Raw genomic sequence first — 25,259 nt, 5'->3', positions numbered from 1 at the left:
TTTCAGGCATTCTATTACAGCAGCACAAAACAGATGGGCACGATGCCCCTTAGGGAAGTCCTTGTGAGGCTCAGATCTTCACCTGTGCGGTTTTCTAAAATGGGCACATGATCACCAAGACAGACGCTTAAATATCAAAAGTCATAACTTATCAATTAACACTGCATTGACTTGGTGTGTTGGAGAATAGCATGTTAATCTAGAAATCATCTTAGTTAAAAAAAATTGGCTGAAATTTCGTGTAAAGATTAACTCAACACAAAAAATTAATAAAAAGATTTTAATAAATTTCAATTAATTATACCCTGATCATAAATTATCTTTATTAAAGAATACATATTCTTGCGATTTAAAACCAAATATTTTGTGACATAACTAATAGAAATTGACATGAAATTATTTCATTTAAAATAGTTACAATAAAAGGCAAACAGACATCCATATTTGCCTCATTTTAGAAAACATAGGCTTTAAGAATCAAAAGTAAGCTTCCAAGCTCACTGCTAGGATTACAACTTCACATTACAGAAATGTTTAATAACAAATATTTGACCAATAGATTATAATTCTGAAGTTGTACTTTTTTTTTTTTTTTTTTTTTGAGATGGAGTCTTGCTCTGTCGCCCGGGCTGGAGTGCAGTGGTGCGAACTCAGCTCACTGCAAGCTCCGCCTCCCGGGTTCATGCCATTCTCCTGCCTCAGCCTCCGGACTACTGGGACTACAGGCACCCGCCACCATGCCTGGCTAATTTTTGTATTTTTAGTAGAGATGGGGTTTCACCATGTTAGCCAGGATGGTCTCGATCTCCTGACCTCATGATTCACCCGCCTCGGCCTCCCAAAGTGCTGGGATTACAGGCGTGAGCCACCGCGCCCAGCCAGAAGTTGCACATTTTTAAATGCCTTTTAATTTTGTTTCTTTACTAAAAAAACTATGAACTGATGAACTCACAATAGAAAATTAATAATAATTAATTTCAGGGAAAAAAAAGGCACATCCAGGCAACACATTCAAGGCGATTGGTAAAATGCAGCGTCCCGGGTCTACTGCACATAATCAACTGACTGCAAATAAACTACTCTGCAAAATTCTAAAATGGGACAAGAATATTCTGTAAAAGCCAGGATAACACGACTGCACCGACACTTCGCTAGAGAGCTGTTCTGTTGCCAAGGTGCGAGCTTCCCAGAAGGAACAGCTGCTGGCCATTTAAGCGCACACTCCCCACAGATGCTTCCCTTCCAAGGTCCATCATCTCCGTGCATCAGAGGCTGGACCGTCTCTCTGGTCTGGGCACACACCTCGTGATTGCAGCTCTCCACAGCACCGGGGCGAGTAAGAGGCTGAGCGTGGTCACACTCAGTATAAGGAGGTACACCTGCAACAGCAAAGTGCAGAGTGGGTCACAGACACTGTCAGGACTTGCACCTGCAATAGGAAAGCACAGGGCTAGTCTCACTGAGCTCGGAGGGACGCCTGCAAAGCTAAAGTCCTGAGGCTGAGCGCGGTCACGCTGAGTGCTGGGAGGGATGACTGCACGGGTGGGTGGGGGGTGGAAGCTGACGCGGTCACGCTGAGTGCTGGGAGGGATGACTGCACGGGTGGGTGGGGGGTGGAAGCTGACGCGGTCACGCTGAGTGCTGGGAGGGATACCTGCACATCATAAATTCACTACTATCTCTTTAAAGCACGTCGAAGTACAGCCAGAAGTTGAGGATACTGGGATGCAGGAGGGGCTGTGATTTGAAGATCAATGATGCATGGTTAGTCCTCATGGGCCACAGGTAACAACTTTAGCCTGTGTTTGCCTGAAGGCCAACCCCGGGGATGCGGCCTTGGGTCAGGCCTCAGGTGGAGCTTCCTGTAAGCAATTCTATTTTTCAGCAATTACTTCCACTGCACTTAACACCTGGACTTCTACCCGCCTCACCCTTACAAAATGCAAGGAGACAAGCCCGTGAAATCTGAATGCCCAAGGCTATCCCAGTGTCCACAGGAACTTCCACCCAGCTCTCAGGGCACTCTGCTATTTCAGTTTCTTGGGTGCTACTTATGTGTACACTGGCAGTTAAGCTTTAAAAAGTCAGTTTTCTTTCAGAAGAAATATCTGACTACAATTAGAATTGTTGTAAAAAGTTAACGCAACAGTTCAAGTAGTACTAACTGCACCTTTCCTCTGAAAACGTCACATGCTGGATGAGCAGAGAGCAGCCAGGCCTCTGTGTGCCCACCTGGAGGAAGACCCTGCCCCCAGGCTGCCAGCCACCTTCGCCACACCTGCCTCAAACCCAGAGTGCAGCCCGTGCTGCCCAAGAAGCGCTTCGCGGGGGAAGCCACTCACCTCCCGAGAGATGACGCCCGCTCTTCGTGCCCGGCTCCCCAGGACAAAGGAAAACTCGCTGACCTGGGCAAGCCCCGCGGAGACGATCCACTTGATGTATTGGCTGCTCCTCGGCAGAATGAGAGACAGGACCAGCACCGCCAGGAGAAACTGCAAGAAAGGTTCATCACGCCACCGCTGAAGACCGGACCCGCACAGAGTTAAACACACACGAAACAGAGAACCCAGACAAACCACAGGGACGCTGCGATGGTCCCCGAATAACACACCAACCAGGGAAATGCACAGAAGCACTCCAAATACCCGAAGGCACCAGACACACGCAAAACATCTTAAATAATCCACACAGAACAAAAAGGCAACATTAAGGGTTTAGGTTCATTAGCAGAAAATAAGCCTTGCCCGTGCCCCCCGGCCCCCGCCCCCCTGCCCTCGCCCCAACCAGACTAGATTAATAGCATTAAGCATGGGGTACTCAAATTGGAAATTTCTTTTCCATACAGAGAGATGCGTGTCTCTGGGCTGAGCAGCTAAAAGCTGGTGGAGTGGCCCAGCGATCATCATAGATTCTGCCTCCTTAAAATGGAAATTAACTAAGTCACTGTTTATGAGGCAGAAAACCACTGGTTGCTGACTACGTCACCACACCTTCAGTTCAATGTGGACACAGGCAGCTCGTGACTGGCAGTCATGCAGGACAGACAAAGTGCCTACACCATTCTCAGGTCTTTAAAAAGCACATCTGCATCTGTCAGAAGAGGACAGGTCGGACTGCGGCCAAGGCCCGTCCTGAGGGTCCCAAAAGGTAGTTCCCCCTTTTAAACACCCTCAGTTCTGAAACAATCGATCACATGGACAAACCCAGACCACCCAGCCTAATCTACATCTGCCTCCCCCGGGGTCCAGTGGCCCTCCTCCCGAGACAAGGGACAGGGCCAGCTCTGCAGGCTTGATGTGGGCCCCGCTGGAAACCAGGGCCACAGGGAGGGCTGTGCTGGGCCTGCAAACTGCGAGGGGCGCGGACCCTTCCAGCCCATACCTTCATGACCACCACTGACAAGGTGAGGAACACCAGCACTGTGAGCTCGTACACCACAAATGTGGGGAACACGTGGAGACCTGTTGGGAACAGGACAGACACGTTACAACCACAGGACAGCCTCCCCCAGTGCACACCATTTCTCACAACTTCAGTGTGTCACTTGTTTCAATACAGGAATTGAAATCCTAAATCCTCCCAAGCGCACTTGTCAAAGCAGCAGCAAATGCTAAACAGCCGTCCCTTTCCTGAGTGAACCGGGGAAAAGGCTGCCCCAGGGTGACCTGTCGGATGTGGTGGGATCCCAGCTCCACTCCCTGCAACAGGCCTCAACTGCAGAGAACACAGCAAAACACACAGAGGCAGCACTGGGTCTGGCGCTCCTCCAGGAAATATTCCAGCTGAGGTGCAGATGATCCCGGAGCCCAGCAGCCCCACAGTGCCCAGGAGTGCCACGCTCACAGGACGTCTGTGGTCACTGTTCCTTTCCCTGCTTTATTTGGCTCACACATTTTGAAAAACAATGGGAAACACTGTCTCTACGTATTTCTTCTCTCTGCTCTCAGGGCTCTCTGAAACTGTGTGGCTGCCCACTGGGCTGTCCCGCTGAGTGACGCAGATGGGGTCGGTGGTGCTGGGGCTGGGCTCAGCTCTCCAGTCACACCCTGGGGCTGCCTGGCGATGCACGTCTGCCCTCGGAGGAACCCGGCAGCCCAGAGGCCTCCTCTTCATTGGAGGGACCCAGACCCCAGGGTTAAGTGCATGGAACAAACCCATGACCTTTCTGCCGTTCACAAACCACTGTCTCTACCTGACCCAGAAACACAAATGTAAGCATTTGCCTTTTTCCTCTTGCCCCGACCCAGGTTCTCTTGCGCTTGAGGGCTGCCTTCTCCAGCCGCCCAGTCTTCTAGCCATGGCCCCTCCTCCTGGGTCTGGGTCTCAGAGCTGCCCCCTCCATGCCCATTCTCAGTGCTCCCCATGGCCCCTCCTACCCTGGCCACGAGTCTGGCCCCACCATGTCCCCTTCATCAGCCCCAGCCCCATGACGGCCTGGGGTCCACCTCCCTCTTGCCCCAGCTGTCAGCCAAGCCCTGGCCCTAGTCCTGTATCCCCCCAGGATGTCTGTGCCTCTGTCCTGCTGCAATGCCTGGTCCAGGCCACCTGTGGCCACATTGGTGTCTAGGAAGTCACTACCGTCACAGCCCCACGTCCACACCACGTGATTGAGACAAGCTCACAACAGTGTGTGCCACAGGGGATGCTCCCACCCCTCCCCAAAGGGGGCCTCACATCACAGCCACACAGGTACCGAGGGCTCCCTACCTTGGGCGTACCAGACTGTGTCTTCTCCCTGCTGCTGCCCCGAGGAAAGCCTCGCCTTCATCTCCAGCCCCACTGGCTTCCTTCCTGCTTGGGCATGTCCTGTTCCAGAGACTCCAGGCTTCCTTCCCACCTCCTACCTCTGGACTTTTCCACGAGCCTCTCTTCCTCCCCAGCCCGCCCTGAGCCTCCACCTCTGCACCTGGCGCATCCCTCACCCCGGGCAGTCACAGATGACCTGGAGGCTCCTGTGCTCTCAGCTGAGCTGGGCGCTGTGTCCCTGTATCTGCCCCCACCCCACCCTGGGCTGCAAGCTCCTTTGAGGCAGGGCTGCCTGGGGACATGGCTCACTCACCCCTGCCTGAGCTCAGAGCTCCTAGCCCACGGTCGGAGGGGGAGTGGGAGGCAGTGAGTCAATAATTATGGAGCTGAATGCATTCCAGTCAGTCCCCAAAACAGCAATGAAAGTGAGAGACAGGAAACCTCCCTTCACTTTCTTTAATGAGCTATGCTGCCTTTTCTATGTAGGGTCATTTATTCTCAAAACAAATATCAAACCTATACTTGGTGTAGCATAATGAGAAAGTGTGGGCTCTGGGCTCAAGTCCTGGGTTCCCAGAGCCCACCAGCCCCGTAGCGCCCAGAAGCACCACAGTCACTAGCTGTGGACCCAGGTCGATGTTTCAATCTGTGTGTGCCTCAGTTTCCTCATCTGTGAATGTGGATTTGGAGGCGAAGTAAATGAATATGCCATCTGAGGTGTGTGCCTGGCCCAGGGCTGTGCTAAGGACGCTGCCTGCACAGGTACCAGGTCACGGTATGAAGGTGAGCGAGGCTGGCGGGGGTGCACACCTGCGTCCACCAGGGAGGGACGCCCAACAGCAAGGCAGCTCCCAGCGCTGTCCCAGAGCCAGTGGTGCCTGCTTCTGAATGCGGGAAACATGAGAAGAAGAGGATGAAATCCTTGCTGAAAATTTCACAAGGCACACCAAATGACCGACATTGTCGGTAAAGCTGGAAGTGACTAGGAATTAGGGTGCTGGACAGGCGTCTTCCACAAAGGCCAAGATGGAAAACCTGCTGTGGACTGAGTGTCCTGCAAACTCCTATGTTCAGGCTCCAGCCCCAGTGTGGCTGTATCTGGAGACAGGGTCTGCAGGAGCTACTCAAGGCAAAATGAGGCCATAAGCGTGAGAACCTAATCTCTCTGCGCAGGCCGTGGCAGCTGAGCCACAGACGACACAGCACGGAGGCAGCTGAGCCACAGACGACACAGCACGGAGGCAGCTGAGCCACAGACGACACAGCACGGAGGCAGCTGAGCCACAGACGACACAGCACGGAGGCAGCTGAGCCACAGACGACACAGCACGGAGGCAGCTGAGCCACAGACGACACAGCACGGAGGCAGCTGAGCCACAGACGACACAGCACGGAGGCAGCTGAGCCACAGATGACACAGCACGGAGGCAGCATCTGTGGAGCAGGCACGGCCCTCGCCAGACACCTGGATCTTGGACTTCCAGCCCCCACAACCGTGAGAGATAAGCATCTACTATTTGAGCCGCCCAGTCTGGAGAATTTTGTTGATGGCCCGAGCTAAATAAGTAGCACAACAGCGGCCACTGATAAAGAGTAAATGAGTAAGCGTGACTGTTTCCATAAAGCTGCATTTATAAAGGCAGGTGGTGAGCAGGCCTTGGCCACAGCTGGCCGAACCCTCATCTAGTGGGAAGAGCACCTGCTCTGAAACCTGGGCCAGGGCCACATTGCCACGCGCCATCCACAAGACCCCGACCTTGCTCTGTGGTGCCTCCTGGACCATCCTTCAGCACAGAAGCCCTTCCTCGCTCGGGGCCTAAAGATTGCCCTTCTCCTTTCATACCCTCCAGATGCAGCCTCAACTCAGAAGCATAGCCTGGGCCTCACCCGGCAGGCACGAGCCTCAGGGCTGGAACCCGAGAGCTATGCCTGCTGGCCTGCAGCGGAGTCTCTAAGGCTGCACAGGGCAGGCAGCCCGGACACATCTGCTGGACCCGGGAGTTCCACCCAGGCTTCTGCCGCCCTGAAGTGGACATCAGGTCCCACGCACAGAGGCAAAGCTGCCATCTGAAGCGGGCAGATGCCGTCTATGTGCTGCCTGGACTCTAGAACAAAAATAAGGTCCTGGCCGAGTTAGAGAAAAACATGAGCTATAAACAAGTTTCTCAGATGGCAGAAAAATTAACTTGAATTCCCTGATATACTTAGTACAAAAAACTAGAGCACAAACACGTAGAATTATGTGAATTGAAAGGGTTCTCAATACAAAAGAACTCTAGTTTGAAGATAATTGCAACTATGTCTGTGTAAATAACATATTTATGAAATTTTAAGATTTTTAACAAGAGCAGCTCTCAGACATGCATGTGCAAGAAAGCCCTGGCTGACAAGACACCGGGTCACGGCCAGGGCAGCCTGGGGCTGGGGCAACATGGGAAAAATCAGGTCAGACCTGATCCATGTTATTAGTCCTCGTCTAAAAGAAGTGAGAGGAAGATCAGGAAATCAGTTTAGCTTGCTGAGGAGGGGTCACCAGGAGTGAGGGCAGGGGGCAGGGGGAGGAAGCAGGGGTCATACACAGGGAGGGTGGGGGGCAGGGGAAGGAAGTGGGGGTCACGGACAGGGAGGGTGGGGGGCAGGGGGAGGAGGCGGGGGTCACGCACAGAGGGAGGGCGGGGGGCAGGGGGAGGAAGTGGGGGTCACGGGCAGGGAGGGTGGGGGGCAGTGGGAGGAGGTGGGGTCACGCACAGAGGGAGGGAGGGAGGGTAGGGGGCAGAGGGAGGAGGTGGGGTCATGGACAGAGGGTGGGCGGGGGGCAGGGGGAGGAGGTGGGGGTCACGCACAGAGGGAGGGAGGGTAGGGGGCAGGGGGAGGAGGTGGGGTCACACAGAGGGAAGGCGGGGGAGGTGCTCCCGGGACACAGTGGCTCATAAGGCTGCACTGGGGTCAGGAGGTCACAGAGCCCCTGCTGAATGGTCCTATTTCACCTGCGACAAGGGCCCCAAGCCTCCCAACTCTATGCTGCTTTCAGGACTGCCTCGACTATTTATGGCCTTTGAATTTCCACATAAAATTCAGAATCAGCTTTTGAATTTTCAGTTTTGTTGAGGTTGTGCTGAGTCTGTGGCCCCTGTAAAGCACAGGGCATCTCAGACCCCTGCCGAGTGGACAGCGGCCAGGGACGTGTCCCGACGCCAGACCCCTTGTGATTCCATCGCTTTCAAGTCACTGCTCCAGGCTGCTCCACAGACCCCAGCAAAGGGCCCATCTCAGTACGCTCAATTTAAATTTTTTGTGTCAAAATTAGTATTTCCTCCAAATTTGCCACTGACATGTTAGTTTCCATGGCCGGCCCTGAGCTCCCAGGACTTGCCCTGTGTGGGCACCAGTGCCCGTGATGAGGGGGAATGAGAACATGCATTCTCCCCTGAAGGTGATCTGGCTGCTTTCGATGCCCACCGACAGCACACATCTCCGCGGCAATAAAGCACGGCAGTGACCAGCAATCGTGTGCATGGCAACAATCTTCCTCTTGCCGAATAAAGAGCCCGAGTAGTCAAAGCAACTCCACGCAAAAGGAACAAAGCTGGAGGCAGCAGAGGCCACCTGACTCCAAACTCTAGCACAGACTACAGCAACCCGAACAGCACAGCACTGGCACAGAAACACAGGCCATCGGGACAGGTAGATGACCCAGAAATAAGGCCGCACACCCACAGCCATCGGCTCTTCCATAAAGCCTACAATAACAAGCACCAGAACAGGACTCCCCATTCAACAAACAGTGCTGGGATCGCTGGCCAGCCACACGCAGAACACGGAAACCGGACCCCCTCCTAACACTACATACAAAATCAAGTCAAGGTGTAATAAAAACTTAAATGTAAAGCTGAACACTATAAAATCCCTGTAAGAAAACCTCTGAACATCGGCCTTGGCAAAGGTTTCATGAAGAAGACTGCAAAAGCCATCGCAACAAAAACAAAAATTGACAAGTGAGATCAACTAAACTAAGGAGCTTCTGCCCAGCAAAGAAATGCTCAGCAGGGCAGACAACCTACGAATGGGAGAAAATACTTCCCAACTATGGGTCTGACAAAGGTCTTGTATCTATAATCTAGCAGGAACTTAAACAAATCTGCAAGCGAAAAGCAAACAACCCCATTAGGAAACGGGGAAGGACAGGAACAGACCCTCTTCGAAAGACATTGACACGGCCAACACAACACGTATATGGAAACGATGCTCCACATCTCTGGTCACTAGAGAAACGCAAATCAAAACCACAATGAGATACCATCTCACACCAGTCAGAATGGCGATTCCAAAAAGTCAAAAGGCAACAGATGCTGGCGAGGTTGTGGAGAAATGGCAACACTTAGACAACCATTGGTAGGATTGTAAATTAGCCGCGATGGAAACCAGTCTGGAGATTTCTCAAATAACTGAAAACAGAATTACCACTGGACCCAGCAATCCCACTGCTGGGTCTGCACCCAAAGGAACATACATCCTTCTGCCATAAAGACACAGGTACTCACATGTTCATCACCGCGCCTCTCACAACAGCAAAGACATGGAATCGGCCCAAACTGTGAATTCCAAGGATCTCACTGTCCATCAACAGTGGACCAGATGAAGAAAACGCGGAATAGACACGTCAGGGAATGTTACATAACCATAGCAGAAGGAAATCACGTCCTTTGCAGCAACACGGATGCAGCTGGAGGCTGTTCTCCGTGTGAATCAACCCAAGAACAGAACACCAGACACCACATGTTCTCACTTAAAAGTGGGAGCTCAACACCGAGTACCTGTAGACGCAAAGACGGCAGCAAGAGGCACTGGGGCCTGTGCGAGGTGGAGGCTGGGAGGAGGAGGGTGAGGATTAAAAAACTACCGAGGGTCCTATGCTCATTACCTGGGTGACACAACCATCTGCACACTGAAGCCCTGCTACACTCATTACCCGTGTCACGAACTTACACAGGCACCCCAAGCCTAAAAGAAAAGTGGGACAGAAGAAACAGTATAATAAAATAAGATTTCTCTGCGCTCTATAAAGCAGAAAATAGTTTCTGGCTACTAGCAATCCAAACTGAAATATGCTGAATACACTTAATTTTTAAGATAACCATTTTTGCTACATAAAATATAAACATATATGCACATAAGCACATTACAGAACCACTCTGCATGTGTTTAACCCACACAATTATAATGTAAAGAAGGAAGATTACCTATTGAGGCGAAGAAAACGATGGCCAGGAAGTCGCGGATGGGTTCAATGGAGGTGGCGATCTCCTCGGTGACCATGGGGCCCTGAGAGGAGACCAGCGCTCCGGCCAGGAAACAGCCCAGCTCCATGGAGACGTCCAGCAGCTCCGTGACCTGAGAGAGGCAGGACTGAGCTTTACACGAGACCCCACAGTGCACCAGGGTCACCCCCATCCCAAGGACACCCCGAGACCCAGCAGAGCCACCACAAGAAAACACAGAAGCTGCGCAAATGGAGAGTGGTCCTGAGGCCTCTGCTGGGTCTCAGAGGTTGACATGTAGAGGCTGCTATTAGTTGAATTAACCTTACTGGGAGAAAAAAATTATTTAAAAATATTTGAAACAAATATCCATACAGATTGCACTGAAATTTTTGAATGAGAATATTTTTCAATTGTTTTAAATATTTGTGATACGTTTTCTTTACCTTGAATCAGAATAGCCTGGTGGTAGTGTTAGAAACGCATTCCCACTACCAGCCTCAAAGCAGAGAGAAAGCGACAGGGCGACAAGCAACGGAACCAGGCGGGCACGAAGCCAGAGAGAAGCACTGGCGTGTCTGCGGTGGCTGATCTGATAACCCATATTCGCGGCCACGGCAGAGTGCTGGCTGGACAGCCACGACGCAAGAGCCTCACGGCAGCTCTGCGAAACGCAGGCTTCCAGCAGCCTTGTGGATGAGGCACGGCTGACACCAGCCAACCTGAAAGATGATTTTTATCTTGAAAAAGTAAAATTGTAGACGATAGCAGCATCAGACGAAAAGAAAAGAAACTTGTAAAGAACTACGATTCTTAACGGCAACAAAAACATCACATCCTGAGGATTCAACCCAAAAGAAGACCCGCACCCGACACTGCAAGACACTGAGACCCACGCAAGATGAAAGACTGAGATAACAGCACCACGGGCTCAGCACGGCAGACCGGCGGATGCTCCCTCACCTGGCCGACAGACGCACAGGAACGCCAAGAGACTTCTGTGTGTGTGAAACTGACCAGCTGAATCTAAACACTCGAGTGGAATTTGGAAAGAGTACGAATAGAGCCAAGACGACCCTAGCACAGAACAAAGCTGGGCGATCAAGCTACGGTGCAGCTGAGGGCAGGTGGACAGAGTCAGAGAGGCATGTGCACACACACACACACTCACGTACCACAGGTACACACATCACACACAAAGCGGACATACACGAACATATACCACATGCATATACACCACACGCACACAAAGCACACATGTATGCACGCACACATGCCACACACACATACACACACCACATGCCACATAAAGTACACTCATGCACGTACACATGCCACACCAAAGTACACACATGCATGCACACACAAACGCATACACATGTACACATGCCACACATAAGGCACATGCATGCATGCCCACATACACAATCACATAAAGCATACTGGCCAGGCGCGGTGGCTCAAGCCTGTAATCCCAGCGCTTTGGGAGGCCGAGACGGGCGGATCACGAGGTCAGGAGATCAAGACCATCCTGGCTAACCCGGTGAAACCTCGTCTCTAGTAAAAAATACAAAAAAATAGCCGGGCGAGGTGGCGAGCGTCTGTAGTCCCAGCTACTCGGGAGGCTGAGGCAGGAGAATGGCGTAAACCCGGGAGGCGGAGCTTGCAGTGAGCCGAGATCTGGCCACTGCACTCCAGCCTGGGCGACAGAGCGAGACTCCGTCTCAAAAAAAAAAAAAAAAAAAAGCATACCACACATGCAGACATGCCACAAAGCACACACACGCAGACCACGTACACACACTACAAAGCATACATGTACACACCATACACAAAGCACATACATGCATGCACACAGGCACACGTCATGCACAAAGCACACACACATACACACACCACACGCCACATAAAGTACACACTCATGCACGTACACATGCCACACCAAAGTACACACATGCATGCACACACAAACGCATACACATGTACACATGCCACACATAAGGCACATGCATGCGTGCCCACATACACAATCACATAAAGCATACCACACACGTAGACATGCCACAAAGCACACACACGCAGACCACGTACACACACCACAAAGCATACATGTACACACCGTACACAAAGCGCATACATGCATGCACACAGGCACACGTCATGCACAAAGCACACACACATGCACATGCACGCACAAATGCGGCTACTTGGTTTTTGACAGAGTGACACTATAGAAGGGGGTCAAGAGGTCTTTTCAACGCAGGGCATTCAGAAATGCACGTGAATGAAGGAATCCTCATCCACTCCCTCACTTCCAACACAACGGAAGCTCACCTCTGAGTGGACTGCAGAGCTAATGCGAAAAGCACAACAGAACGCTCACTGACAATAGTAAAGAGCATCTTCACAACCCAGGGGCAGGCGGATCTTTCACACAGACACAGAAGACAGCCACGAAGAAAACAATTCATCACTGGATGGCGCTGAAATTAAGAACTTCTGTTCATCAAAAGATACCATTAAGAAAGTGAAAGGGCAAGTCACAAACTGCGAGACATTTGCAAACACAAACCTGACATGCTGGCGTGGAATGTTTTTCAGCCATAAAAAGGGGTGAAGTGCTGGTGCGCACGGCGGCGCAGCCAGGCCTGGAGGGTGTGACGCTAAATGGAAGCCAGACACAGAGGCCCCCATGTGACATGGCCGGAGCAGCGGCCCTCAGGGCCGGGAAGTGGCTCCGTGGCCACGAGGAGGTGGGGGGAGAACTGAGAGCGATGGGGACTCCTTTGGGGAGGTGGATATAATTGGATAGTGGTGATGGTGGCAAAGCATTTTGAATACTAACTTTCAAATGATTAAAATGGCAAATTTTACGTGAATTTCATCTCAGCAAATAAATTTTTAAAAAGGACAAAAAAATCTGCCGACATATAAAAAATAATTCCTACAAATGAGAAGAAAATCCTCACCCTACAGAAGAGCGTCCTGGAGGCTTTAACAGGAACCACCGGGACAACACCCAGATGCCACTGAGCTTCTGAAAAGGCTCGAGGGACTAGTCATTGGGAAGTGGACGCTGGAGCCCCCGTCAGAGCCCTGAGAAGCTCCACACCCGCAGCAAGTGCAGAGAGGCTGTGGGGCACGGCATGCTCATGGCACAGTGGCAAGACAGGCTGGCACTGGCATGGCCACTGGGGAAACCCACGTCATGACTAAGGCTGAGCTCCTGTTTACTGTGATCCCTGCAACCCACCTCCACAGGCACCGCAGGAGGCTCATCAGCAGTCAGCACCTTCCAAACACACGAGAATGGACAGCGGCTCTATTCGTAACCGCTCTAAATGGAAACGAATCTAAGACTGAACGGTGGAAGGAAACCATTGTGGCATCTGGTGCAGACACGCAGAAGGCCCAGCACCCCAAGCGACTGGCAGCAGGTGCAAGGTGAGTGCTGCCCAGTGGGCGAGAAAACCCGAGAGCCGGGGAGAGAGTCACTATAACGGAAGAAGCCACTGGGAGGGCAACACCGAAGTTGTCCAGATAAGACAATTTCACTGGGAGTTATTTTCAAAGAGAAAAATACTCTGGAATGGATAAAGCAATGTAAAAACTTAAATAAGTCACACTCTTGAAATAGTTAAAATCACTACAGCCAGAAGCAAATCATAATTTTCTCCCAAGTTTACAAAATAGTAGCAGGTAATTAAATTATATATAAGAAACAATTTTTGTTAATTTACTTTTTTTAAATGGAAACTTTTTTTTTTTTTTTTGAGACAGAGTCTTGCTCTATCACCTCTGCCTCTGCCTCCTGGGTTCAAGTGATTCTCTTGCCTCAGCCTCCCAAGTATCTGGGACTGCAGGCATGTGCCAACACTCCCAGGTAATTTTTGTATTCTTAGTAGAGACAGGGTTTCACCATGTTGGCCAAGCTGATCTCGAACTCCTGACCTCAGAAGATCTACCCACCTCGGCCCCCCCAAAGTGCTGAGATTACAGGCGTGAGCTACTGTGCCCGGTGGAAACCGTTTTTTTTTTTTTTTTCCCCCCTGAGACGGAGTCTTGTTGCTCTGTTGCCCAGGCTGGAGTGCAGTGGTGTGATCTCAGTTCACTGCAACCTCTGCCTCCTGGGTTCAAGCAATTCTCCTGCTTCAGCCTCCTGAGTAGCTGGGATTACAGGCGTGTGCCACCACGCCCAGCTAATTTTTGTATTTTTAGTAGAGATGGGGTTTCACCATGTTGGCCAGGCTGGTCTTAAAACTCCTGACCTCATGATCTGCCTGCCTCAGCCTCCCAAAGTGCTGAGATTATAGGTGTGAGCCACTGCGGCCGGCCGGAAACTTTTTATTTTGAGATAATTATATACTAACCTGCAGTTTTAAGAAATAATACAAAGTCCTCATTACCCTTAGTTTCCCCAATGGTAACATCTTGCCAAAGTACAGCACAAGACCCCACTCAGGTGCTGATACGGATACAGCGAAGACAACGAATGCCATCCCCAGCCCCTCCCCAGACCACTCTTCCTCAGTTCCTGGGAACAACGAGCCTTTCCTCAATTTCGTAATCTTCTCACCTCATAAATGTGACACAAAAAGAACCACACAGTATACAGCCTTTGGGGGCTGCCTGCCCACTCTGCACAGTTCTCAGGAGGTGTGTGCTGGTGGTTTTACTGCTGAGTGGCGTTCTGTGGTGTGGACATAGCTCAGTTTGTTGAACATTTATTTACCCACTGAAGTACCTTTGGACTGTTTATGGCTAATATGAATAAAGCTGCTATAAACACCTGTGTACAGGCTACGACTGTGTGAACACGGCTTTGTTTCTGTGGGATAAACAGCAGGAAGTGCACCTGCTGGGCTGAACGGTGACGGTGCCCAGGCGCGCTGTCAGGACCACTGAGGCTCTCTATGGGGGTCCAGGAGCCTTTCCTGCCACTCTCATGTAAAGACTGTCGTCTCAGTAAGGAGAAGTCCACTTTCCAAAATGAACTTTATTTATTTAACCTTCCACATGGCATAAGTCATACAGTTAATTAGCATGTGAGCAACATAGAGTTAAAAACTGCTTTTCCAAACTTAACTTTATATTTCAGGTTGAAAGCTATTTGAAAATTTAAGACAGAGTAACATGGTTTGATATTAGTGTTTATGGCGCTTTTTATGATCACAGTTTTTTTGTTTTGATATGGGGTCTTGCTCTGTCACCCAGGCTGGAGGGCAGTGGTGCGATCATAGCTCCCTGCAGCCTTGACCTCCTGGGCTCAAGCCATCCTCCCAGCTCAGTCTCTCCAGCAGCTGGTACTGTAAGTGAGCACAACCATGCCCGGCTAATTTTTCTATTTTTTGTAGAGGAGGGGTTCTCACTATGTTGTCCTGGCTGTTCTCAAACTTCTGTGCTCAAGCCATTCTCCTGCCTTGGCTTCCCCAAATGCTAGGATTACAGGTGTCAGTCACTACACCCGGCCCACAGATTTAATGTAATACTCACAAACAGTATTTTAGCAAAGTGCTTCAGAGTATGAGTCAAGCCAGTTAAACGGGTTTAGCTCATTGTATTACATATTGATGGGTAGTATAAGAAAGTGTGTATAAAATAAAAAATACTAGTAAATGTTTCAAATATTTTAACCATTATTAAAATGAAAAGGTAAAGAATGGATCACAAGATTTCAGTGAAAGAGATATCAGATTTCATAAATAACACATAGTTTGAGAATTACCGTTAACATTAAGAAGATAAAGGCAGATATTCCCAAGATCAGGATTTCTTTGTTCCCCTTGCTTTCCACGTGCAGCTTCCGATAATAGGGCCCAATAAGATACTTCTTTATAACAAGACATAAAAGAAAAACCGCCGCTAGCGAAAAAAGAATCTGACCAATCAAAACCAGGATTCGCAGAACTTCCATGACAATGCTAGGAAAGAAAAAAGAAGCGACATGTGATTTCACTTCCAAAACATAGTTCTCTAAAACTCAATGAAATAACTTTCACTTTTTTTCTTTAACATGCTACAAAATAAATTACCTGAATCACACACATCTTTATTTCCAAATACAAAAACACCCTATGAATCATACTCATCTCAGAAATTAAGTTATGTTGAGCCAAAGGTAGAAGCTGGATTGGTTTGCAGTCAATACTTTGGGGTGAATACGTATTCTAGGATGTGAAAATTCTCGACTGACGGCATTCCTATCTCAGCTGATGCCTGATGATAAAATTCCTCGTCAGGCCTCAGCCGCACGTGAAAGTCTCCGTCAGGCAGTGGTTGCTCTCTGTGCCCCCACTGCAGTCTCCTGATGGAGATGATGGAGATGATGAACTCTAGCGACCATCATCAAGGCACTCCTGATACAGCCACTGAAGTCTGTGTCTGTAGAAAGTAATTCTTTGCTATGTTCTGTTTATAATATACTACCCAGATATCAGAATAGATCACCATCTCAGCCCACGGACTTCCACTATCTGAGGTCTTTACAAATATACCTGTATTTAACCTTAGCCTTCCACCACTCAGGCCACAATTCTGGTGAAAGTTTCCTCGGTGGAGAAACCTATGATTCCCAAGGCTGTCAGCCTCTGCAGCCTGGCTGAAAGCAGAAGTGCCGGAAACGCAAATCTCAAACTGCCACGATTCCTTGGGGGAATCAGAGCAGAACTGGGCTTGAAGCAGAGGGATGGAATGAAGGGATCAACAGCAGCCACAGAAGCAAATGTGAGGCAGCGTCCTTCAGAGCCCGCTGCGGGGCTCATGTCTGCAACTCGGAAGGAGGGAGGCAGCGTCCTTCAGAGCCTGCTGCAGGGCCCACGTCTGCGACTTCAGAAGGGAGGCAGCGTCCTTCAGAGCCCGCTGCGGGGGCCCACGTCTGCAACTCGGAAGGAGGCCCCTTTCTGCAGCCCTGGCAGGAACGGAGACGGACTCACAGCCAAGCAGGCCAGGCCTGCTGCACTCCTGACAGCTTCACCACACTGCCGGGCCCACATCTGGCCCTGGGCCCAGCCAGCACCGTGGTCCCTGTCTGGACCGCCACCCCTTCCCCTGCAGCTCCAGTGGCCTCCTCCTGACCCATCTGCTCTCCACACAGAGGCCCAGACAGCTCATCAGGATCCTCCATCAGCTCCCGGACGCTGGGATGGAACCCAAGCTTCTCTGCCCTGCCATGCCCTTCCACTGCCCCAGGCCACCGAGCAGCCCACTCAGACAAGCCGCAGAGCCCGCTGCCTGGGAGGTCCCTACCCTAGACTCTTCTCTCCACAGGCTCAGCTGCGTTCCTCAAATTCCAGCCCCGTCTCCAAGGCAGAGCCTGCGCCAGTCTGGAGCTCACTGCTGCTCACCAGCTCACTGCCCCGTCTGAATCATTCGCAGGGCGGTTCCCTGCTGCAGACGTCTTGTCTACCACTCATTTGTTCATCATTCACTCGTTCTCTCTCCGAAACACAAGAGCAGCTCCCCACATGGGGAACGTCCTCTGCTGAGCTCACCCTTGCATCCTGGGCCCCTAGAGCACTGTGTGCCACCTGTTACGGCAGCCCGCTGAGAAATGTCCGACCCCCACTGCCACGTCACAGATGAGAACAGGGCAGAGACCAGGTGATCTGCTCCAGGCCACACGCCCAGAGCAGAGCTGGGGACGACCCAGGTGTCTGGCTCAAGGGCCAAGCCCCTAACAGCCGCACAAGCTCTCCACAGCCACCGTCCCCAGGGTTTGGATTTAGGTCTCATTCCCCGAAGACTCCCACAGTGTCCATGAAATGCAGTGATGAGGGCTCAGAAAGACGCCAATCAGAAGCCACAGTGCACTCAACTCTGACCTCTTTGAAAGACGATCACCGTCACAAGTTTCTCAGGATTCCAGCTCACCGCCATGCCACCTGCAGGTCCACATGTGTGTGCTGCTCTTGATCTGCACGTATGGGGCGCACCGTGTCCATGACTGTTCTGGCTGCTTCCTCTCAGCGTGTTTGGACAAGCTTCCCATCAGCACGTCTGATCCGCTGACAGGTGAGGAAGGGCTCCCTCACAGGGTGCACCAGAATTTGCTCAGCCAGATGCAAGGGCTGTCCCGGTTCTCACACGGACTCCACGGCCATCCTGGTTCTTGTGCACTGCGGTGGCCAAGGGGCCTGTGGGTCTATTGATGGTGGCAGTGAGTGCTCACTAAGGGAGCCAGGCACCTCCCACTGTGACAGGTGCTGTCTGGTGGGCTGCCAGGAGGTTGCTCTAATTCCCATCCCAACAATGACACCCAAGGCACCCCACTTCCCAACCTGGGCCCCACCCAGCTTCTAATGGTGCCCAGTCTGATGGGTGGGCAGTGCCATCACCCTTCTTTGGTGTGAGGGTGGGTGTTTCCTGCTTTACTCACGTCGAATTACCTGTGAAATATTATGAGGGAAAGAGTTCTTTCCTCTAGGAATGATCAAGGTTAATTCTGAATAAAGCCTAATAAGAAAGCAGAGTTTATTACGTTGCAACTAATTTTCTTTCTTTGATATTTTAAATATAAATTTTCCCTGGTTATTAAAATTGAAAGGGAGGTTTTCCCAAATTACACAAAAGTATATATAGTAGAAAAAACTTACTACAAATCTACTAGTCTACTAGTAGAAAATCATTAACACCTTGTTTTATATATATATAAAACATATGTATATATATTTCTAGTCTATTCGTGTTCTTCTATGTCTAATTAAAATAATATAAAATATATATATATATAGATATTTCTTGAGACGGAGTCTCGCTCTGTCACCCAGGCTCTGGAGTACAGTGGCCGGATCTCAGCTCACTGCAAGCTCCGCCTCCTGGGCTCATGCCATTCTCCTTCCTCAGCCTCCCAAGTAGCTGGGACTACAGGCGCCTGCCACCACGCCCGGCTAATTTTTTTGTGTTTTTAGTAGAGATGGGGTTTCACTATGCTGGCCAGGATGGTCTCGATCTCCTGACCTCATGATCCACCTGTCTCAGCCTCCCAAAGTGCTGGGATTACAGGCGTGAGCCACCGCGCCCAGCCAATATCATATATATTTTTAACAGTTATGATATATAATTCACTGACCATACAACTTACCCATTTAAAAGTATTCAATTCAATGGTTTCCAGCATATTCACAAAGTTACACAACTATTACCACAATCCATGTTAGAATACTTTCATCACCCCAAAAAGAAACCCTGTACCCATTAGCACTGGCTCCCCGTCTCCCCCAACCTCCCCAGCCTCTGGCAACCAGTAATTCATTCTCTCTGCACGGACTGGCCTAGTTTGGACGTTGGTATGAATGGAATCCCACAGAGTGTGGCCTTTTTGTCCAGTTCTTTCACAAGCATCGTGTTTTCAAGGTTCATCTGTGCTACAGGATGAATCGATGTTTCTGGGTGGCAAGCCACCCAGGTGCCGAGGCAAGAGACCGAGGGCACGAGCTGTTCCAGTGTAATAAAACATATAAAATAAGAATAGTTATACTAGATATAGATCATAGAATTATATATGAATGTCATTAATCATTAGTTTGTAGCAATTACTCTTTATTCTAATATTATAATAATCCTCACTCTACAATCATAACCAAGGAAAAACCAGGCCATGTAGAGATAGGGGCTGAGGGGACATAGTGAGAAGCGACCAGAAGACAGGAGTGTGAGCCTTCTGTTATGCCCGGGCAGGGCCACCAGAGGGCTCCCTGGTCTAGCGGTAATGCCAGCGTCGGGGAAGACGCCCATTGCCAAGTGGACCGTGGTCTAGAGGTAGCGTCAGTGTCAAGGAAAAACACCCTCTACTCAGCAGACCGGGAAAGGGAGTCCCCCTTTCCCTGGAGGAGTTCAGAGAAGACTCTGCTCCTCCACCTCTCGTGGTTGTCAGGCCCACCCGCAGTTATCCGGAGGCCTAACCGTCTCCCTGAGATGCTGTGCTTCAGTGGTCACACTCCTGGTCCACCTTCACGTTCCATCCTGTACACCTGGCTCTGCCTTCTAGATGGCAGTAGCAAAGTTAGTGAAAGTACTAAAAACCTCTGATATGAAGAAATACTGGCGTAGGCTGTGTCCTCTCTCTCTCTGTCTCTCCGCCTCGGTGGCCAAACAGGGAAGGGTCCCTTGTCCAATGGACACGTGACTCACACGACCTTGTCAATCACTGGAGATGGCTCACACTCCTTACGCTGCCCCTTTTGCTTTGTATCCAATAAATAACAGCGCAGCCAGGCATTCGGGGCCACTACCGGTCTCCGCGTCTTCTCTTTTCTCTGTCTTGTGTCTTTATTTCTATAATCTCTCGTCTCTGCACACGGGGAGAAAAGCCCACTGACCCTGTGAGGCTGGACCCTACAAATGTTCATTCTATGTTATGGCTGAATAATATTCCTTTGTTTGGATATAGTATGTTTTTTATATCCACCTGTTATCGAACTGACATTTGAGTTCTTAATACTTTTTAACTATACGAATAATGCTGCTTGAACATTCATGTACAAGTTTTTCATTGTGGTGAAATTCTCATACCATAAAATGTACCAAGTTAACCATTTCTGAGTGCGTAACTCTGTGGTATCACGTGGATTCACACTGTTGTACCCCCATCACCACCGTGAACCAGTCTTTATGTGGATGTGTGTTTTTCTTTCTTGTGGATAAATACCAAGAAGTGAACAGCTGGGTCAGACGGGAGCTCTGTGTTAGCATCATGAGGACTGTGGTCGATAATTCTGATTCTGTTTCTTTTCTTTCTTTCTTTTTTTTTTTTTTTTTGAGATGGAGTCTTGCTCTGTCGCCCAGGCTGGAGTGCAGTGGCGTGATCTCGGCTCACTGCAACCTCTGCCTCCTGGGTTCAAGTGATTCTCCTGCCTCAGCCTCCCGAGTAGCGGGGAATACAGGCACGTGCCACCATGCCCAGCTAGTTTTTTGTATTTTTAGTGGAGATGGGGTTTCACCGTGTTAGTTAGGGTGATCTCAATCTCTTGACCTCATGATCCGCGCCCCCTTGGCCTCTCAAAGTGCTGGGATTACAGGCGTGAGCCACCGTGCCTAGCCTAATTCTGTTTCTTAAGTTTAACAGTATAACAGAGTACTTTTCCAAGTCATTAACTCTTTGTAAACATGAAGCGTCATGACTGAATTAGAACAATTTCAGTGGGATCAATACCTGTACTGCATTAATTTTCTGAATTGGAAAAATTTTAAAAAAAAAAGCTTTAAAAGTTTTCTGATTAAGACGATATCTATGCCAACGTTTTAGACCTGTGTGTAACTGGAAACAAAGTGGCAGTGAGATCAACATGGTGTTTGAGTGTTACAAGTGCCCTGCAGTCTCTGCCAGGGCTCTGCCTGTTTAGTATGGAGAGTCCGCCCTCCGCTGAGAATGGCTGTGCATGAAAAACGCTCACCTCTTAAATAGAAGTCAAGTCACCTCCCACCAGCATGACAACTCTTCTTTCTGTTGTCCAAACTGTCCTTCACTTATGTTGAAGACTGTAGCCAGAAGGAATAAGAACTGATTCCGATTTGGGGGTTGGGACTAAAAGTGTTATTTTTCCGATATTTAAAGACATGTGGATCAAAGGAAAACGGCAATCATAAGGACCCTCTTAGTGAGTGAACTTTAACCACTGCTTCCACCAGCAGCTGCACTGAGCGCCCTGCCTGGTTGTCTCTTTCAATCTTCCCATGGTCCACCAGGCAGGCACTGTTCCCATGTCCTCCCCAATTTACAGAAAGCTGCCAAGGCTTGCATGGCCAGAGCACAGCCAAGCTGGGGCTCTAGCCTGGGCTGAACCTCTGGAAAACCCACGTAAAAAGCCATTCATTCCTTCTACTTTCCTGCCTGCCTGGCTGAGCTACCGACAGCAGGGAAGACTTAACGTAAGATCTGGCAAAAGGCAAATACTAAAAAATTTTTCCACCCCACTGTCTGCCATGAGGAAGCCCTTGTCAGCCATTCGGGCAGGGGTGGGGCTGGGGGCCTGGCAGGAAGCAGAACCCCCTGGCCAGGCCTCACACCACCCTCCACAGGGGAGCCACTGATTTAAAGCCTCCTAATAAACACACGAACCACCCAGGATACAACGAAAAGTCGCTCATCATATTAAGAATCGGGAAAATCACAACTTGAAGGAGAAAAGACAAGCACCAGACTTCACATCGAGACGAATGGATGCTGGAGTTATCTGACGAGGGTGCTAAAGCAGCCATGATTAAAACGCTTCAAAAAGCCACAAACACTCTCTGTAAACAAATAAAAAATAGAAAACCTCAGCAAAGAAATACAGGCTACATAAAAGAAGCAAGTGGAAATTATACAACTAAAACAATACAGTCATAATAAAAATCTCTGGGGATGGGCTAAGCGGCAGAGTAGAGATGAGAGAGGGCAGAATCAGTGACCCCGAAGACAGACAGAATTCATCTGCCTGAACACAGAGAAACGGACTGAGGACGGGCAAGGCCTCAGGGACCCGCAGGCCCCTAACAAAAGAGCAGATTTCTAAGTTTCTGCAATTGCAGAAGGAGACAGCAAGTGGATTGAAAAAGGGTGTGAGGAAATAATGGCTGAAAACTTCCTGTTAGCCAAAAGACATAAACCCACAGATACGTGAAGCCGAGTGAATCCAAACAGAACAAACCCAGAGAAGTCGGCTCTGGGATGCACAGTAGTACAATTTCTGAAAACTAAAGACAGAGAAAAAACCTTGAAAGCTGCCAGAGACAAACCCCTCATTCCTTCGAGAGGAGCACAAGCCTAAATGGCAGCAGGTTTCACAGCTGGAACACAGAAGCCGGGAGCAGGGACACGCGCTTTCCAGGCACGGGACGAGGGGAGACACCACCTGGAAATCCACATCCCGCGAGATGCCCTCGGAGTGACGCGGGGACAAAGGCCATTCCCAGATGAAGAAACACTTAGAGAATTTGTGGCCAGCAGATTAACTATGAAAGAATGACCGAAGAAAGTTCTCCACACAGAGAGGAAATGATTACAGAAGATAGCTTGGAACATCAGAAGGAAAACAACATCAAAAATAGGTGTGAGAAGAATAGATTATCCTTTTCCTCCTGAGTTTTCAAAACCGTATTTGATGTCTGCAGCAGAAATCACACCACCGTCTGATGTGGTGTTCAATGAAAGTAGAGAAAAGACAACAATTATACAGTCAGGTGTCACTTCACAATGGGGACACATTCTGAGAAGCACCATGAGGCAATTTCATGGTTGTGCAAACATCCCAGAGTGCACTCACACAAACCCAGACCCACCCAGGCCACCTGGCACAGCCTCCTGCTCCTGGGCCACACACCTGCACAGCATGTGACTGCAGCCAACTGTAACACAATGAGAAGCATCTGCATATCTAAACACAGAAAATATACACTGAAAGTACAGCATAAAAGACAAAAATGGCACACGCACATAGGTCGCTTGCAGGACTGGAAGTTGCTCTGAGTCAGGGAGTGAGGGTGAGTGAATGTGAAAGCCTCGGCCCTGTGCACCACTGCAGACGCCACAGACACTGTCCACTCGGGCTACACCAATCTGAGACAGTGTCTCACTCTGCTGTCCAGGCTGGTGCGCAGCGGTATGACCACAGCTCACTGCAGACTTTATCTCCCAGGCTCAAGCAATCCTACAGCCTTAGCCCCCAGAGTAGCTGGGACTACTGGTGTGCGCCACCATGCCTGGCTATTTTTTTTTTTTTTTTTTTTGGGTACAGACGAGGTCTTTCTATGTTGCCCAGGCTGGTCTTGAACTCCTAAGCTCAAGCAATCCTCCTGCCTTGGCCTCCCAAAGGCTAGGATTACAGGTGTGAGCCACCACACCTGGCCAACGACACTGACTTTATTAAAAATATTTTTCTTTCTTCAGCATTAACCTTAACTTACTGTAACTTTTTAACTTTATAAATTTTAAGGCTTTTAAAAACTTTTTGACCCTTGTAATGACACAACACGGAAACACTGTACGGCTATACAAAAATATTTTCTTTCTTTTTATCTTATTCTATAAGTTTTTTTCTATTGTAAGTTTTTTTAACTTTTTAAACTTTTTTGTTAAAAACTAAGACACAAACACACATTAGCCTAAACCCACCCAGGGTCGGGACCATCAGTGTTGCTGTCGTCCACATCCACATCTTTCCCACTGCAAGGTCTTCAGGGGAATAACAGGCACAGAGCTGTTGTCTCCAATGATGACAATGGCTTGTTCTAGAATAGTTCCTGAAGAACCTGCCTGAGGCTGTTTGACAGTTAACCTTTTTTTTTATAAGTAGAAGGAGTACACTCTAAGTTAATGATAAAAAGAGTATAGAAAATACATAAACCAGTAACAGTGATTTATTATCGTTATCAAGTATTCCATTGCATACCTAATTGGGTGTATGAGACTTTCATATGATTGGCAGTGCAGCAGGTTTATTCATGCCAGCATCACCACAAGCACGGGGGCATTACACTGCCCTGCGACATCACCATGGCCACAACGTCACTAGGCAGCAGGAATCATTCAGGTCCATAGAATCCCACAGGACCACTGCTGTACAGGTGGCCCGTCACTGACCAAAACGTCATCATGTAGTGCGTGACTATTTACCATGTGGGCAGGGGAGGCAGCTAAGTGGAAATAAGGCTTCTACATTTCACATGAAGTGGTAAAATGTGGATTCCGGCAAACGGCGATCAGTTACATGTGTCCACTGTAATACCCAGAGCAACCAAGAAAACCACACACAGCAATGCACTCAAAACATTGTAAATGAGTCTAAATGGAATCCCCGAAAACATGCAGGCAACCCATAGAGATGTCAAAGAAAAAGAATGACAAGAGACAAAAAACAAATAAAACGCAGACTTAAGTTGCAACATATCAATATTTACCTGATCTATAAATGGTCTAAACAGACCAATTAAAATACAGAGACTGGCTGAGTGGACTAAAAATCATCCAACAATATGTTCTCTACAAGAAACTCCCTTCAGTACAAGAGCATAAGTAGGTTGAAAGGAAAAGTATGAAAAGGACACACCACTGCAGACATTGACCAAAAAAAAAATTAATATTACATTAATATCAGATAAAGTGAATTACAAGGCAAGGAAAATTACTAGCAACAAAAGAAATATGGCCAGGCACAGTGGCTCACACCTGTAATCCCAGCACTTTGGGAGGCCGAGGCAGGAAGATCACTTGAGGCCAGGACTTCGAGACTAGCCTGGCCAACATGGCAAAACCTTGTCTCTACTAAAAAATACAAAAAT

The 25,259-nt window shown here is 49.3% G+C and overlaps 1 protein-coding gene across 1 annotated transcript in view; it reads right to left on the bottom strand.

The window, feature by feature from the left end:
* Window positions 1-266: 266 nt before the first annotated feature.
* The window catches only part of TMCO3 (transmembrane and coiled-coil domains 3), a 57,209-nt gene continuing 32,216 nt past the window's right edge, over window positions 267-25,259 (bottom strand). Inside the window, exons 9-13 of the mRNA XM_007960998.3 lie at window positions 15,730-15,925; window positions 9,987-10,137; window positions 3,382-3,461; window positions 2,343-2,492; window positions 267-1,379 (exon numbers count right to left, since the gene is read on the bottom strand). Coding sequence (XP_007959189.2) covers window positions 1,266-1,379; window positions 2,343-2,492; window positions 3,382-3,461; window positions 9,987-10,137; window positions 15,730-15,925 — 691 coding nt within the window. The 3' untranslated portion in view covers window positions 267-1,265. The remainder of the gene's footprint in view (window positions 1,380-2,342; window positions 2,493-3,381; window positions 3,462-9,986; window positions 10,138-15,729; window positions 15,926-25,259) is intronic.

The sequence above is a fragment of the Chlorocebus sabaeus genome, chromosome 3 (genome assembly GCF_047675955.1).
Source record: "Chlorocebus sabaeus isolate Y175 chromosome 3, mChlSab1.0.hap1, whole genome shotgun sequence".
Lineage (NCBI taxonomy): Eukaryota > Metazoa > Chordata > Mammalia > Primates > Cercopithecidae > Chlorocebus > Chlorocebus sabaeus.
This window is presented reverse-complemented; position numbering and strand designations above follow the sequence as displayed.